This window comes from Microtus ochrogaster, linkage group LG5 (genome assembly GCF_000317375.1).
Source record: "Microtus ochrogaster isolate Prairie Vole_2 linkage group LG5, MicOch1.0, whole genome shotgun sequence".
Lineage (NCBI taxonomy): Eukaryota > Metazoa > Chordata > Mammalia > Rodentia > Cricetidae > Microtus > Microtus ochrogaster.
The window spans coordinates 52,904,534-52,923,111 of NC_022031.1; the positions used below are offsets into that span (position 1 = coordinate 52,904,534).

Genomic DNA, 18,578 nt, shown 5'->3' on the forward strand with positions numbered 1-18,578 from the left:
TTACATTTTCATTAATTTCTTTTGATGACATTTAGTAGCTGTGTTTTATGATTTCTTTCTTTTTGGATGATACCCTCTAAGTACTTTAGTTGCCTTTTATGATATTATCGTAGAATCAATTTTAGCTAACCTTTCCAGATTGTTCCAGACCCTATTATAATGGAAAACTTCAGTCTTTCACTATTAAGTTTGATGTTTATTATGAGTTTATCATCTATCACTTTAATGGTTATAACGATTCTTTTCTCACTACTCTTATGCATGCATTTTAACATAAATAGATGTTAAATCTGACCAAGTGCATTTTTATTTTTCAAGTGAATTAATAATACATAATGTTGTGGGAATTTTATCCTTTTTAGTTAGTGGCATTTGGGATAACTAGGCACATGGTTTACTCTGATACATGACTGGATAAGAACTGAGATCTAGGGATTGTGTTTTCTCTCTCACTTGGATGTGGAAGGCTTCCTGATATACAGTTCAGTGACCTGATCATGACTTTTCCCATTCTTCCCCAGATGAAGAGGCAACAGGGTCATTTCCCCCTGTATTCATGAGTGTGATCCTCATTTTATCCCTTAATACATAAGTCTTCTGCCCAGATATCCATGGGTTTCTCACTTTATCTGGCACCCAATGTGGGGATGACTCCAAAAGGTCCCGCTGGGGTCCACTGCACTGCATGACCAGACATCTGTCTCCTATTCCCCACCACCACCTTGACTCTACATTCAAGCATGTGGTTAAAAGAAAAATTCAGAGTCAGGTGGTAGTTGCACAAGCCTTTATTCCCAGCACTGGGGAGGCAGAGTCAGGTGAATCTCTATGAGTTCCAGGCCAGCCTGGTCTACAAGAGCTAGTTCTAGGGTAGGTTCAAAGATACAGAGAAACTGTGTCTTTAAAAACAAGAAAAAAACAAAAACAAACAAATCAAAACAAAGAAAAAGAAAAGTTTTAAGATGAGTTTCTATCTCATATTAAAAAGCCACCTAAGTTGGGACAGAAGAAAACCAAAATCTAGGGACTACTCTTGTCACAAATCTCTTTCATCTCATACTTATTCTTTCCTCTTTAGAAAGTTTCTTTACGTATATCACTATCCTAAAATTTGTTTTCATATTAATGTTTAAGATTTCCACTGTACCATAAATTTTCCTAACAGTGACCTCTGAAGTCTCCAGAAAGATGATGGGGTCCCACGACAATGATGCTGCCGGATCCATATCATGCCCTTGACACACACAAAGATTGACTTTGGACTACAGACTGCTCAGGACAATTCTAAGTTGGCTATCTTAGATGGTCCACCTTCCTATACCACTCTAGTCAGAACTTCTTATAAGAAGCGATACCCATTACTCAGAAATTGGCTACAAGTGTTACAGCTTATCCTCATGAGACTTAACCATTGTTTTGGTATTTTACTGCGTCCAGTAGAGATACCCTCATCCATCCCAGTCAGCTGGAAGTAATTCTAAGAACACAACACACTCTCTCCCAACATGTGGGATGGATGGTTTCTGTTTTTTTTTTCAGGGTTATGAATAAATGTCATCTGTTAGCAGTTGGTTATAAGTTGTTATAGTGTTGGGGGATAAAAAATAAAGGCTAGACTCAGGAATATCATTTGGAATAGAAAAAGGGGGATAGATAGGATAACAATAAAATAAAATTTTATCTACTTGTAAACTAAAATACCAACTATCAGTTTTAGATAATTTGCATTGGTATGGGTTCTTGTATATTGATACAAATGTAAAATTTTTCTTCAACTCCTGTTTAAGATAATTTGTAAATGGACACAAATCCAAACTTATATTTGTTATACTTTATATATCTTCCTACTTCTTTTCAAAAATGTTTTTGTATATTGACACAAATGTAAAATTATTTCTGTCACACTGTGTGTTTTGACTTATGTTTAGTATATTTTGTAAACTGATACAAATTGAAACTACTTTTGTCATGTTGCACTATGCATTTCTACCTCGAATTAAGATGCTTTGTATATGTAACAACTTCAAGGCCATTGTCTTTATACTGTACTTCTGCTTAGAAATTGTTTATTTTTATAATGTGAAACTTTAGTCTTTAAATTCTATAGGTTGTTAAGAACTACAGATTCAGTCATCTATATTTCTCATACTTATATTAGTTCCACAAAGATGTATTCTATATAAATATGTAATCATTTAAATGTTTTGACAGCTTATGATTCTACTGATGTGAGACATGATTGCTTCTGGCAGCACCTATCTACTCCAGAGAGAATGATGGGCACTGAAGACAGTCCATAAGGAGCTTGTGTTCTTCTTGGAAAAACTGGCATATAGCCAAAGTTGGTTGCCACAAATTGAAGAGAGACTTTGTGTTACTGTCTAGGCAGCCAGCTGTTTCTGTCATTATTGGGAAGCTGTTTGCTTGTACTTCCTGCTTACTCAAACAATATTATCTTCCTTCTCAGGTCTTTGATGGCGTTGAAGACTAGATAGATAGAGTCACAACTCCCTCATGTCTTGGCTAAGGGTTTATTACACACAAGACAGACTCTTTAGGATAGGACAGCTACAGAGTTGTCTTTGTAATTTGCCAATTACCTATGGCCTGGACATTTAGAGAGTGTTTCTTGCCTGATTTTGCTCTGTTGATTGTAGTTTTATTTTTGTTTATGCTATTATCTTTTCTTTTCCTGCACAATACTTTATCGTTGTTCTTATTGTATATAGTTTTATGTTAAGATTAGAACCTTCTTAGAAAAGGAGAGAAGTGTAGTGGGAATTTGATTTGTTTTGGTCAATGACATTTGGGAAGACTAGAACTCTGGGCACAGTTTTCTCTGATACATGACTGAGGTCGGGAGTCTCTCTCTCTCTCTCTCTCTCTCTCTCTCTCTCTCTCTCTCTCTCTCTCTCTCTCTCCTCTCTCTCTCATTTGGATGTGGAAGGCTTCCTGATGCATGATTCAGTGACATGGTCCATAGCTTTACCCATCCTTCCTTGTTGAAAGAAGAGGCAATGGTATTGCTTTCCTTCCCAGACATCTGTGGGTTGTTCACTTTAATATAATGTTCTCCGTGTGTGTTCATATGTGTATGTGTAAACGTGTGCATTTATGCGTGCATGCATGCGTGTGTGTGTGTGTGTGTGTGTTTGGATCTAGGCTTATTTTAATAATGTATCCACGTCATGTGTGCATGTGCGTGTGCGTGTGTGTTTGGGACTAGGTTTATGTGAGTAAGGTTCCAAGTCCTGGGATACAGCACGCTGCCTGCCCTCAGCATATACTATACAACCATTGGCTCCTGTATTGTAGTACCCGTATACATGGCCAACACGCTTTTCCAAATAAGGTTTCTCAGAGTATTTTTCAGACTTAGTCAAGTTATGAATCTTTACACTGCACTATTAAGGATAAAAAGCTCCACATGAAGCCGAGAAGCCAGGCGGTGGTGGCATATGCCTTTAATCCCAGCACTCGGAAAGCAGAGGCAGGTGAATCTCTTTGAGTCTGAAGCCAGCTTGACCTGCAAGAGCTAGTTCCAGGACAGGTTCCAAAGCTATAGAGAAACCCTATCTCGAAAAACCAAATAAATATATTAGTCCATTTCTATAATTATTTCAAAAATGAAATAATTCAAGGAATTGTTTTACTGATGTTCAAAGAGATTACTGGTGAATTAGTATGTGATGTTTAGCAGTCAAATTTGTTTGTTTTTTCAACTGGTAAATATTGTGGAGAAAGAAATAGGAAGTTGGGAATGTGTAACGGATACCGTAGTGTGTGAGGTGAGGATTCTGGGAGGAGGCTAACATCGTAATCATGAAAGAAGGACAAGGTTTCTTTATAAACTGCAAAACTTGCTCAAAATATATTTATTTTTAAATCTTCTTTCAGTTTTACATTTTAAAGAATTAATACCTAGAAAGTCAATTTGTACTATTAGAAGAGATTTTGATAATTTTTTATAACTTTGTGCCTACAGGTGTCTAACTGCATATTTCATGTTTACTAGATAATTAAAGGGAGTTTAAAAAGAAAAAAAAAACAGATCAATTGCATAAGTTATCATATAAATAATATACATTTAAATTTGGTCTAAATTCATGCCCTATAAAGCTGGTATTGAAATTTCTCCATAAATATGATGTGGAATAATGGATTTAATTAGTCACTATTGTTTCATATATATTTGTCATCTATGACCATGTATTTTAATTCACTTTTTCAAGTTTGTTTCCATGAATTAATTCAGAGAAGATGTTTTTGGAGATTTTACATTCTTACACAATAAAATTCGGAACTAAAAATTTCTCCTTATTTAGATGCTGACTGAAAATACACATATTAAACTATATCTGCTATGTTCTCAATATTAAACTTAAGTTGTTGTTCTGTGATTTCATAGTATGATGTTAAATAGTAAGTCTACTTTCTTTAGATTCGTGGCAGATGCTCATTTATATCACACAGAAGTGAGATTCATTACTCACAAGTGAACAATTACTACTCACTTTTCAAAATCTTTATATATGAAATTGTACATGACCTCCCATTAAAATGGGTTTATGTGTAACAATTTTAGTATGCTGAGGTTTCTTTTTAGTATAGCATAACACACTCTCAGACATGTTTTGAGACAGGTTCTAACTATGTATCCTTAGCTGCACTGGAACTCATTGTGCAAAGTAGAATAGCCTTTGCTTCCCAGAGACCAGCCTGCCTCTGCCTGACAAATACTGGTTTTGAAGGTGTGTACCAACATGCCTGGATCATATAAAATAACTCCTAAAATTAGATAATATGATATATTTAGGGATTACTTTTTATACTTTTGTTGTCACTGATTTATTGATTAATTTATCATTGCAGATCAAAAAAATCAACAGAAATTTCCCTGTAAACCAGCAGGTAAGATCAAGCAATACTTGAAACACTGAATCATACTTCTCTTTAAAATGTCTATTATAGAAGGTAATCTTGGTGCCATCTGATTCTTATATAGAAATTCTATAAGCTATCTTTACAGAAAATTCATGTTGGATTAATTTATGACTTTAATATTTTTTCTTCACTGAATATATGCAAAGTATGTTTTAAACATATGAAGTCTAAGATAAAAACCACCATTACCCAACTAATTATACTGATTTTTTTTGTGTGTGTAAAAATCTGAGGATCTAGACATAGTATTTCTATAAGGTAGTTTTAATATATCTTAAGTTAAATATTGTTTTATGTGTTTTGCCTATATATACGGTTGTTCATGGAGTACCTTCAGACACCAGAAGTGGGTGTCAAGGTCTGGATGTTCAGATGGGTATGAGTGCCACATGGATATTGGGAACTAAACCCTGGTCTTCTGGAAGAGCAACAGCTTTTTACTTTTGAACTTTCTCTCTAGTGTCTAGTATATCTTAATTTTTAAAGACATCCTTAAAACTGGTCTGAGTACATAATATGCTGACATACTTCCAGATGAGTATAACTTAGTGAGTAGAATGAAAATCATATATGATTGATGCAACAGGTTAATGATCTCATTGCTCTTAATATCAACTTTTATTTATAGCCATCATTCATACTCTAAGCATGCATCAGTCTTAATATGTTAAAAGGTTTTGACAATATTTTACTTGCAAAACTTGTAGAAAATCACTTTTCTGATATACAACATTTATATAAAAAGAATTATTTTCTAAGCTTTTTTTGAATATTCTCTGTCAGTTATGACTGACTAAACTTAAGTTTTGTTTGTCTTTAACATAAGCTTTATAGTGACTAGATTAAATTGGCTCATACATATTGATACCAATCATGTAAGGTTTTGGTCACTTGTAAGACCAAAATTTAACAGAGTGTACTTACTTTGTCCAGTAGCAGATCTTTTCACCACCTTTGTGTCTATCCAGACTAGAGTAATATTGAATGAATTAAATAGGAATCACATCTAGGAAACTTGAAAGACAAATCAGACTCTAAAGTAGTTACCACAGACAGGAAGGCCTGAGTTCAGTCCCCAACACCCACATTAAAAACCAAATACAAATCCATTTTTGCAGGTTCTTTAGTATGATTGTCCTGGTTTTGTTTTATCTGCCGCATTGGTGAGGCTTCATGAGAATAAATTCTCTGATATTCCTAGGAGATACAATTTCAGAACAAACCGTCCACTCCTCTGGCTATTACAGATTTTCTGACCAATCCTTCTTCAATGATATCTAAATCTTACATGCCGAAAGTGTGTTGTAGATGTATTGATTGTGACTGAGTACAACGGTATCTCTTCCTCTCTACATCTTGATGGGCTGTTTTCTGTAATGATCTCTGCATATTTCAAAGAAATAGCTCCTTGGTTGGTGAAAACTGTGGGTATAAAGATAAATATTTAGAATGTAGTTTGAAATTATTCTGGCTTAGTAAAGTGACAGTTGTAGATTTTCTTGTGAGATCTATGATTTTACTAGCCAGGACAGCACCACTGGTTGTGCTAACACTCAAAGGACAAAAAAGGAAGGGAAACTGGGAATCCTGAGAAAGAAAGAATTGTTCTTTCCTAGTAAGAGACCTCTAGTTGAGCAATGGTAGTGCATTCCTTTAATCCCAGCACTCGGGGGGCAGAGGTCAGAGGATCTCTGTGAGTTGGAGGCCAGCTTGGTCTACAAGAGCTAGTTCCAGGATAGGCCCCAAAGCTACAGAGAAATACTGTCTTGAAACACATACACACACACACACACACACACAAATTAAAAAAAAAAGAAAAAAAAAACGAAAGAAACCTACAAGTAACATTATAGAGACTGAGAAGACATTACATCTGCATTTAGAAATGTATATATATATACATACATATATGTGTATATATGTGTATTCATATATGTCTATGCATATATATTCACATGTATATGCATGTATATATGAATATATGTGACAATACTAAAAAAGACATGAATTTGAGAAAGAGCAAGTGTATTCATTGAAAGTTGGAAAGAGAAAAGGGAAGGTAGGAAAACATAATTATATTATAATTTCAAAAATAGAAAAAAAGATATAAAATAAACAAAATACCTGAGCATCATGGCCTTTAATCCCAACATTGAGAAGATGTATGATGGTAGTTCTCTGAGCTCACTTTCCTGTAAGCTTGTCTTATGATATGAGTCTCTAATCAATGAATACCTTGTCTCAAAAATTGAGACAATTGGCTTCACTGGAACAACACCTAAGGTTGAATGATCCCATTTATATGCAGGTACATGTTTGAGATAAGCAATAAAACTGCTTGATATCATATAATACTGTTCTAACATGCATTCATCAATTGTAACCATATATATGATTTAGTGTGTATATTGATTCATTTTCCAGTAGAATGTCCTGTGTCTGTGTAAGGTATAGAAAGAGATTTACTTAGTTCATAGTTTTAAGCATCCCATTGATGTAGCCTCTTTTGAGAGTATCCTTGTTTACATGATATGGTAATAGATGATGTCATGTCAGCCACAGGTTTACAAATGAGAACTAGATTAGCCTTGCTTTTCTATTAACAACTCTGGAAGAACTAATTAGTACCTAAGGAGGACTACATCAATTACTCTTGAGGACATAGTCTCCAATGACTTAATTACTTCCCTTAGATTCCATTCCTAAAAGAATCTTCGGAACTCTCAAAAAGCTCTTTTGCATAATGCCTAGGAAACATAAATATGCCAATTTACTTCAAGGTAGAATTCACATTTTTTTAAAAATTTTTTCCATTCAAAAATTTACACTCCCCTCCTATTTCCTCCTGCTCTCCCACTCTCCCTCCTCCCTCCCCCTCCCTCCTTAAGAGAGGGCAGGGAACCCTGCCCTGTGGGAAGTCCAAGCCCCCCCCCCATCCAGGCCTAGGAAGCTTTGCATCCAAATAGACTAGGATCCCCAAAACCCAGTGCCTGCTGTAGAAACAAGTCCCAGTGCCTTTATCAATGGCTTCTCAGTCAGCCCCCATTGTCAGGCACATTCAGAGAGTTCAGTTTGATTGCGTGCTCATTCAGTCCAGGTCCAGCTGGATTTGGTGAGCTCCCATTAGAACAGGCACACTGTCTCAGTGGGTGGACTAACCCCTCGCAGTCCAGACTTCCTTGCTCATCTTCTCCCTCCTTCTGTTCTTCAAGTGGACCTTTTTTTTTTTTTTTAATAATATTACTAATTTTGGGGTCTGAGAGTGAGCAACAATGGAGACAGATCACCATAATTTATGAATCCATACACAAACTTTATTTAGGAAAGGAGAAAATAAAAATCACCATGAGACACAAAGGCTTACCAGGCCCTGGGACCTTAGCCAGAGGTTGGACTTTTGAAAGTGTGGTAGGTAACCTTGGCAGTTTTTGAGTTCCCCTTTTATAATCAGAAGAAAGCATTAGGCATGGATAAAAGAATTTTTATAATCTTGGGGTAAAACTTAGATGCAAATTGCTCTTACAATTTTCATCACCAAGATGTCCAGCTGAACTCATGTTGGCATTTGTCTGTTGTTCCTTTCTTGCCCCTCTAATGGTGTTAACAGAAGTTTTGCACTTCCCTGGCATTTCACAGCAGAGAAGAATATGGAGCCATGCAAACAAAGAGTCGTAGTTTATGCTGGCTTGTTGTTGCTGCCTGTGTGCAGTCTGCATTTCCCAGGGAGGGAGCAGGGAGCGAAAAGAAGCTAAGACAACAGCACAGACTCGGGGAGGTTCCAATACAGAAGCTCTTTATTGAAAACAGGTTGGGGATTTTTATAGGATTAGGGAAAGTTAGCTGCTGCAGGAACATTTCTGGTTGGTCTTTTGGAAACTGGTGGTCGCTGCTGGTGTGCTGTGATTGCCTAGGAGTGCGCATTTATTAATTACCTAGTTTTGGTTCCCTGACAGGTTATCTTGGCCAATATTTGCTTACTCATTGTGAGTTTGCATGTGCTTGCTTGTGCTTACACTATTGCCCTGCCTCAAAGAATCTCATACAAAGTGACAGGGGGTCATCTAAAAGTTTGCCATTGTAAATGCTAATCATTGGTCTCCAACAGAGCCTCAGCTTTTAATCAAGGGAACCCATTGTTAAAAGTTAATTCCGAGTCGCTGCCCAGGGCTGGTGATTGTCACCTCATATTTCTTTTAAGCTACAAATTTATATTTCTGTATCTCTACATTTCTATCCTTACATCCTTAGTCTCAATATTTTTATTTCTGGATCCTTCATTAATAATACTGATCTTTTATTTCAGACTTTAGCATCTAAAATCTTTAAAACATCACAAAGAATTTCCCAAGATTGTGTAAAATGAGAGATAATGGTTTTCTCCTTATTACACTTCATCATATGAAGGAACAGTTTCAGAAAAAGGACCGGTGTGTTCTTCTACCTTTGTCTTTATGCAGTTAGGAATCCGACTTGTATATGGTGACAGTGGGGAGGTTAAACTTTATACTCACTCTAAAGAAAATATAGGGTTTTTTTCCTCAGGCAAATGTGAGTAGCCATGACAGAAACAAGGATTGAGAGTACTTGAGTGCTTTATAAAGTCATGATTCAATTTACTTGCCAAATGTTTTGATGGGTGAAAAGTTTCAGCACCCCAAAAAGCGTCTCCGCTGATTCAATAATCTGAATCAGATCAAATCAAACTGAGTTAGAAAAAGCCTAGGCTTAATGGATACCAACACTCCCAGATGGCCTCCCAGAGAGGAGGCAGGGAAGGAAGACTGGAAAATCATGTGTTTGTTCTCTGAGGTACAGTTTAAATACCCTGTGGGAATGGTCTTGAGCATATCCTGGGAGGGGTCATTGTTTGGATGGCTTTCTCAGGGGTGGAGTCTGGACTGCCACAACTTCAAGGGGAAGGAACTTGGGATGGAACTTCCAGCCAAACATTCCAGACTTTTTGAATATATGGATGCCAGGGGCTGGGATAAAGCATGAACCCAAATATTCCAGACTCTTTTTGTATATGGATGCCAGGGTCTGGGGTGATGCTTACACCCAAACATCCCAGACTCTTTGGGGATGGGGGCACAGGCTCAAGTCTGGTTATGTCCTGTGGTCATGGGGCAACATGGGGGAGAGGAAAGTTGGGAGTTGGTGGGTTCATACTCAGCAGGAAGTATGGCTGGAGAGGCATCTGGTTAACTGCCATTTTGGAGACCTCAGGCATCTGTTCCTTGAGGGAGATGAGAAGGAAGGTTGCTAGGAGAAGAAATAGATTGTTATCATCAGCCCTATGAATGGGGTTAGCTGATTAACTGCCAGAGGAGAGGCAAGGGTGAGGGAATGAGATGAGAGCAGATATGTCTTTCAAAACCAGATTTTAGTTGTTGGATAAGTACCCATTTGAGCCTGGAGAGGTGGTATCAATAGTGAAGTCTCAGGAGCTGGTGCAGGTGCTGGCATTATCTGGAGGGTCCTCTGTATGTTTGTCTTCATCCAGACAGAGGTGACCTGTAAAATATGCTTGAAAATGGATGGAGTCAAAATAGGCTCTGAAGACTGTCAGTTTTCACCGGACCATAATTTTTGATATAGCAGCAGAACTTTCCTCAGGAATGTGCAGGTATCTGTCAGGCAGCCGGAACAGATTTACATCTTGGTATCAAGCAAAAGGCTATGGCTCTAGGGTAAAGGGCATGAACATTTTAGAAGACAATGAAAAAAAAAATTAGAAACTCTGAACCTCTGAAGATGCTTCTGAAACCTGTTAATTTTGAACTATGGAGCCTGTGAAAAAGGCACACCTGTCTGTATTTTTAGCAGGAAACTTAACAAATGTAGTAATAAGCTACCAGTACCTTAAGTCATCAAATGCCATCAGACAGATCTGAGAGGGATAAGTAAATGAGCAGAACTGAGACAACTGTTTTTAGCTACGCAGGAAATCCCAAGTCTCTTCGTAGTCTTTGGTGAATACCAGTCTTAGAAGCAGTACTTGCCTTTAGCTGCTGAACCCATGAGGCCCGACAGATTTTTCTGTGTGGGTAGGTTTTGGTCTACCTGTCTTGGCAGAATGAGACAATCGATCCTCCAGTGTTGTGCCCAGGAAGCTGATGAGGTCGAAGGCAGTGTTGTGTGTGTTTGTGTGTGTGTGTGGGGGGGGGGTAGTTTTGCCAAATCCAAAGGAAACTTCCAGGTGGAAGGTCTTCTGCTATCATGCATCTTCTTGGAGGAGCTATAGGATGTTGCAGGAGCTAGCATGTCTCTGTCATAAGAAGCTCTTTTGTTGATTGCCATACTGTCATATCTGTAAAGGCACTTGACTATAACATTAGGTATATCTAAATTAGACATATTAGTTATATTTAGACATATAGTTTATCTAATCAGTTACAGCTTACCAATGTCAGTAGAGGCAAGAAGATTAGAAGGGATAATTTTGTAAGCCAAAATACATTGGAGGTGGAATGTCTCCTTGGTAGGTCCAGTGTACATAGATACTCTTATCAAAGATAGTGCTGAGATTTCTATTTTGATCTCAACCAAAAAAGACGGCTATCCACGCGTTTGTATTTTTTCAGAGCTGTTGTAATCTGGAGTTACAAGTTTTACAGATTTTAAAACAAGCACACATACATACACAGACATCAAACAAGCATACGGTGGCCACATTGTTTATACATAAATATTAAGAGAAGGATTAACAAAACTTTTTCTAGGAAACTGTCAGCTGACCAACTTAAAAATCTTGGAGTAGGCCGGGCGGTGGTGGCGCACGCCTTTAATCCCAGCACTTGGGAGGCAGAGGCAGGCGGATCTTTGTGAGTTCGAGACCAGCCTGGTCTACAAGAGCTAGTTCCAGGACAGGCTCCAAAACCACAGAGAAACCCTGTCTTGAAAAACCAAAAAAAAAAAAAAAAAATCTTGGGGTAGGCTGCAGAAGCCAGGCAAACACACAGGTGGTTCCATTGATCAGCAAACATTAAAAAAAAGAAGCAGGGAAGGGGGTGGGGAATGGGAGCCAGAGTGGAAGCACAGCATGCAGAAACCATGGAAATATGGGGGTTTATTTATTTATTTGTTCCCACGATGGCGAACATTTTTAGGTGTTAAAGGATGTATGGTGTCAGATTTTGTAGAGGCAGCCTTGGAAATCAGATCTTACTCTGACAAAGCCATTCTTAACCTGGTGGATGGAGAGAGACCAGGTGTGGAGGAGAAGGGTGTTTTCCCAACACAAGGCCCCAGGCCAGTGGGAGAAACAGCACCCTTGTTGGGACCTCCAGATGAAAAGTTTCTGCACCTCGATAAGCTCCTCCGCCAGTGCAATAATCTGAATCAGACCAAATCAAACCAAATTAGAAAAGCCCAGGCTTAATGGATACCAATGCTCCCGGATGGCTTTATAGTCAGTTCCCGAAAGAGGGGCTGGGGGAGAAGACAAGAAAACCCTGTGTTTCTTCTCTGGGGTGCAGTTTAAATGCTGTGTTGGTGTGGTCTTGAGCATCTCTGGGGAGGGGTCATCGTTTGATGAGCTTTTTCAGGGGTACAGTCTGGACTGAGGCAACTCTCAGGTGGGGGGACTAGGGATGGAACTTCCACCCCAACATTCAAGGCTCTTTGGATATATGGATGTTGTGGGCTGGTGTGTGGCTTCCACCCAAACAACAGGCATTTGGAACGCAAGCTATAGGAAAGCAAGAAAGTCTATAGTATGTGTCTCAGATATCACTAATGACTTTCCTAGCTTCTGACTTAATGGAAGTTCCTGGTTTGATATGTTAAGTAATTTCACAGATTTAACCTGCTAGTCATAAGCTTTGTTAGACATAGATGAGTTAGTTATAAAAGTCTAGGAAGAGAATTAAAGATAGTTGCAGATAATTTGACTGCCAATGAGCAATATCCTAGCGCTCTACAATCATGGCACAGACTAATCTGTCAGCCTTCAGAATCTTTAGCACAGAATTGAGGTTTTCAGTGAATGGCGGTTCCCATAAACAAAGCCTAAGGGAAGAGAGGGAAAATCCTGCACAATAAAATGGGGGCAACAGACGAGACAAGTACACGTCATCCCACAGCACTGTGTTCACACAGGCTTTCTGCGTTCGCCTTGAGTGTGCCGAACTGTCTCCATCTCAGTGTGTCCATCACGTGATATTCTTGGTGGATTTGCAAGCGTAGATTCAATGTAAGTCTCTGTTTATAAAATGTCCTTTGGGGAGAAATGTGATTTATACAGCCACCTCCTGTTCCTGAATGCCCAGCTAATAATAAATAAAGTAAGAAGAAGTAATTAACTCAAGATTCCCACGGTGAAAAATCTTTTTCTTATGAGATTTGGTTGTAAATTCATTCTACATGTATTTTTCCACCCATCAGAGGGAAAAAAAAAGAATAAAAGAAAGGAGATCAGAACCTCCCCCAAAGGGGTAAAGTAGCTGTAGCCCAGCAGAGACTGCTGCTGGGCATTCTCATTGCCAAGGGGGCTTTCAGGATCCCTTTCTAATCTAGAGCCTTGAGCAAAATTTATAAGGCATATAGGAGATAAAGCAAAGGATGAATCCATGAGTTAAGTTGTTTAATAGGAACAGGACTTAGTATCAAAATGTGGATTTACAGGTGATATAAATGTATGTATGTATGTATGTATATATATATGATTACATATATACTTATGCATTTATGCATACATGTACATATATGAATACATGATTGAGATTAATTTTAAAATGCATCTAAAAAAGATTTGCAATTCTGCAGAAGGCCTTGATTAACCTCCATCAGGTTCTACAGAGACTATTTAGAAAAAGGCCAGGATCTTTTGTCCCCTGTGTTTTATCTTCTTATATCATCACTCCCATAGGAATCAAAAAAGCAAAAGTTTTGTTTATGAAGGGTGTTCAACTGTCTTCCCAGAGTCAGAGGAAGTTGACAAGGATCACACTTTCAAGATGTAGCGCATTTCCTAAGCTGTATCTGATTGCACTTCACTCTTCAGTCATAAGAATCAATTGGAAATTTCTTTCAGGAGACAAATATATGACAATTATATATTTAGCATGACACATTCTATGGGATGCTCTATACATTCTGCATTGGTAGATAACATATTTTCTTTTTACAACTTGTTTATTCTTACATTTCTGACAAATGCTACATTAAGAATGCAATATTGATACTTTCTCTTATCTTTGTGTTCTGTTACACACCATTTAAGATTTTTGGAAAGTATTTAGAATCATCACAAAAGAAGAACAATCTCTCAGCTGTAGCTTAAAATATTTTAACTTACAAAGTGGTAACTTAAAGGTGTCCATAGACTTAGTAAAATCTTGAGTAATTTATTAATTCTCAGGAGTTAAAAATGAATAATTTACTCAGACTTCTTGAGTTTTTTGTTAGAAGGCATTGTTCTTCAACTAATAACAGGGAATTCACTCTTCCTTTCTGTAATTGTCCATAAATCCTGTGTAATGGTGGGCTATATATCAGAAAATAATGACTCATTTTAATCTATGCATGTGAAATGAATTTAATAGGATATATAGATTTGGAGGTTAGAAGATAAGAAAAATGAAATTATGCTTTTTTCTAGGCTTATGACATTGAATATGACTACTCATTATGCCTGATTCAGAACACCTGACTTACCTTTTACATTCACTTGACTTTGAAAACAGAATGTGCAACTGCATTAGTAGGAAGTTGAAGTGGGCAGATCCTCCAAGACTCAGAAAATAGTCTTAGGCACCTACACAATGTCTACATTTAGCTGTAGAGGTGTGCTGTTTGTCTGATGGGACGTGCACATGCCTTGATGCAGGTGCTGTTCAGAAATGAGAAAAGTAAGCCTGACTCAGTTTAGTTCCTGGAGAGGCTAAAGGAACAAGAGTTATAAAGAGAACAAAAAAAATGAAACAACAGGCAGTTGTTAAGGCTGCTCTTTAGGTACACAAAGCAAAAAAAGACACTTTAGAAATAACAGAAAAATGTATTTTCAAAATCTAATTGTAATGTTAGATAGGAAGATTAAGTTTATGGCAGGATTGCTTTTACTATCCTGCCATTTGTGCCCATGATTCCTGTATGAGGAGTCACTTGGAAAACATGTTTTTCACAGTGAGATGCAAAAGGTAACATACACATGGTTCCTTCCATTTAGGATTATTTTATTTGAAATGTGGAAGGAGTATAAAGGATGTCTTTTGTAAAAAAATACAATAGAGCCAATACAACCAATGGCATGACTTTTGTGAGTAGTGAGTTTAAATTATGCATTTGAGAATCCAAAATAAAACCGTGAATTCAATTACATGTGATGTCACTATGAAGTGATATAGGTGAAGAAAGCAAGGTGAGGGGAGCTGCATTACTTGTGCTTAATCACACAGTAATGAACAATAACTACACATATTGTAAAGTTACAGATATCATCATTAAATTAAAGGATTGAGTTATAGTTATGAAACACATGTTTATCAAAGTATTGCTTTAAGACAGATACAGGTTAAAAAATATATGCAACTGAATGGTCTATTACATATATTTAGAGAGCATCACTTTGAATTGAGTATCAAATTTTATGTTGTATATTCTATTTGTACATAACAATTTTGCATCAATTTTTTTTCTTTTAAATGAATGCTGTCAACAGAAATTCTGTGTAATATAAAACTGAAAGTCCCATAATTACCCTACCAACTTATGACAGGATACATGAATATTTCAGTCATACAATGAATGTAGGTATGTCAGCGTTGTCAGTGTGCTTAAAGTGATCTACATGTGAACCAGGGACTATCACAGCAGTTCAATGAGCTAGCATGTGTAGAAATAATAGTTCTAAGATAAAATAAGCAAAAATTTAAAAATACATTTTGATGTGGGAGTTTCATATATCAATCTGTTGATTTCATTGGTTGAGTAATAAACAAACTGCTTGGGCTCATAGCTTAGAACATAGGTGGGTGGAGTAAACAGAGCAGAATGCTGGGAGGAAGAGGAAGTGAGGTAAGACGCCTCAGACAGAGACGCTATGCTGCCCTCTCCCAGGCAGACACTCGCGATGAAGCTCCGACCCAGGATGGACGTAGGCTAGAATCTTCATGGTAAGACCGGTGCTCACAGATTATTAGGGATGGGTTGATCGGGATATCAGAATTAACCAGTAAGGGCTAGAGCTAAAGGGCCAAGCAGTGTTTAAATGAATACAATTTGTGTGTTGTTATTTTGGGCATAAGCTAGCAGGCGGCCCGGGGTGCTGGGGACACAGCCCCGCCGCTCTTATTACTACAACATTTAGTTAGATATATTAGTTGTGTGTGTGTGTGTGTGTGTGTGTGTTGGTTTTTTGAGACAGGGTGTCTCTGTATAACAGTATAACAGCCCTAACTGTCCTGGAACTAGCTCTTGTAGACCAGACTGACCTTGAACTCAGAAATATGCCTACCTCTGCCTCTTAAATCCTGGGATTAAAGGTGTGCGACACCACTGCCCTGCTATTTTGTGTATTTATAGACAATACGTTTCAAGTTTTAAGATGACATCTATATGATGGTTAACACTGAGTGGTGAAATAGACGTGGAAAGAGGTGTTAGTGGAAAACATCAGGGAAAAATGTTAGCTTTCTTTATTAAATTTTGTTTGCACAAATTACTTTGTAAGGGTTTATATTATTGCTACCTACTAATGAAAATTCAGATAAGATACCCATGTCTTGTTTAATATAATTTCTTATGCAAAAGAAGAAACCTACATGGGGTATATATTTTTCTTTTTATTTGATTATTTATTCATTTTATATACCAACAGCAGTTTTCCCCCTCTTTTCCTCCCATTCCCTCTCCCACTTCCCTTCTACCCCCCCCCATCCACTCCTCCCCAGTCTCTGTTCACATGGAGCATGTTCTCCCCCATGGGAGTCAACAAAGCCTGGCATATCATGTTGAGGCTGGATCAAGCTCCCTCCCCCTTGCATCAAGGCTGGGCAAGACATTCCACCATAGGGGTAGTTTCCAGAAATTCAGCTCATGTGTCAGGTACAGGTCCTAGTCCACCTGCTAGGGACCCCACAAAATACCAAGCTATATAACTGTCACCCAGATACAGAGGGTTTAGGTTGGTTCCCTGCAGACTTCCTAGCCATAGGTCCAGAACCTATGATTTTCCACAAGCTCAGATCAGCTGCGTTTGTGGTTTTCTCATCATGATCTTGAACTGTGCTTGCTCATATAATCCCTCCTGCCTCTCTTCAACTGCTCTTCCTCAACTTGGCAGTGCTTGGTTGAGGATCTTGGGAAGTTTCTAATCTGATTACAGGGGAAGTCCATTTCGGGCACTGTATTTTCTACTGTTAGGGGTCTTAGCTGGGGTCATCGTTTTGGATTCCTGGGAGTTTCCCTGGCTCCAGGTTTCTATGAGAGACTTTGGAGAAAGGACAAGGAAGGGACAAATTATGTCATTTTATTATAGTCTTAAAGTCTTTTATTTTTCTTCTTTTTAATTTTATTTAATTAACATTTTCATCTATTTTATTTTACATACCAACAAATTTCTACTCACTCATTTCCTCCTGTCCCCTCCCCTTTCCCATCTACTACCTCTCCATCCAGCCCTTCTCCACCTCTGTTCACAAAGGGGCAGAGCTCCCATGGACTTGCATGCACAAAGCATGACACATCAAGTTGGGTCAGGACCAAGTCCCTCCCCTTTTTGAGGGAATCCAGCATGGGGACCAGCTTATCAAAAGTCAGCTAAGTGCCTGGGAGAGGTTCTGATATTCCTGTGAGAAGCCATAGTCAGAGACCAAACAATACGATTGTCCCACACCTGCAATGTCTATCTAAGTCCTATTCTAGCTCCCGAGCTGTTGGTCCAGCATCCATGAGCTCCTTTGAGCTCAGGTCAGCTGTCACCGTGGGTTTCCCTATGCTGACCACGCTTGCTCATACATCCCCTCCTCCCTTTCTTTCACAAGACTTTCTTGGAGGTCAACACAGTGCTTGTCTGTGAATTTCTGCCTCCTCCTTATTGTTGGAGGAAGGGCTGCTTGTTTGTTTCCGGCTGCTCTGCAGCTCAGGCCTGAAATAACCACTCAGAACTATATTATTTAAATCACTGGCTTGCCCATTCGCTCTAGCTTCTTATTGGCTAACTCTTACATATTAGTTTAACCCATCTCCACTAATCTGTGTATCTCCATGTGGCAGTGGTTTACCGGCCAAGTTCTGTCTGGCTCTGGTGGGGTTACTTGGCTTCTCTCTGACTCCACCTTCTGTCATTCAGTTTAGTTTTCCCCACCTATCTCTGTTCCTCTATAGCTCTGCTCTAGGTCCAAAACATTTTCTTTATTAACCAGTGATATCCACAGCATGCAGTAACACTATTGTTTTCACATTTTATCAATTTAAAATATATCGTGAACTATTTCCTTGCAGGGAAAAAAAAATGGGAATACTAAGTCAAGCAGAGCTGTGAGCTAACTACTGTAAAACCCCAAAATGTAAATTAATTCAGATCTTGGTACCTGAAGAAGGGTTTCAGGCTCAAAGAGGTGATGTGGACATGTGTCAAAGGAAGACTAAAGTTGTTAGTTTCATAGATGCAGAATGAAGTAGCACATGTGCCA

At 38.2% G+C, this 18,578-nt stretch overlaps 1 protein-coding gene across 4 annotated transcripts in view; it reads left to right on the forward strand.

Annotated features, from left to right (window-relative positions):
* The window catches only part of Sntg1 (syntrophin gamma 1), a 400,484-nt gene that overhangs the window by 314,537 nt on the left and 67,369 nt on the right, over positions 1–18,578 (forward strand). For all 4 annotated transcript variants that reach the window (XM_005362238.2, XM_026786566.1, XM_026786567.1 and 1 more), the window contains one exon: positions 4,873–4,911. In XM_005362238.2, coding sequence (XP_005362295.1) covers positions 4,873–4,911 — 39 coding nt within the window. The remainder of the gene's footprint in view (positions 1–4,872; positions 4,912–18,578) is intronic.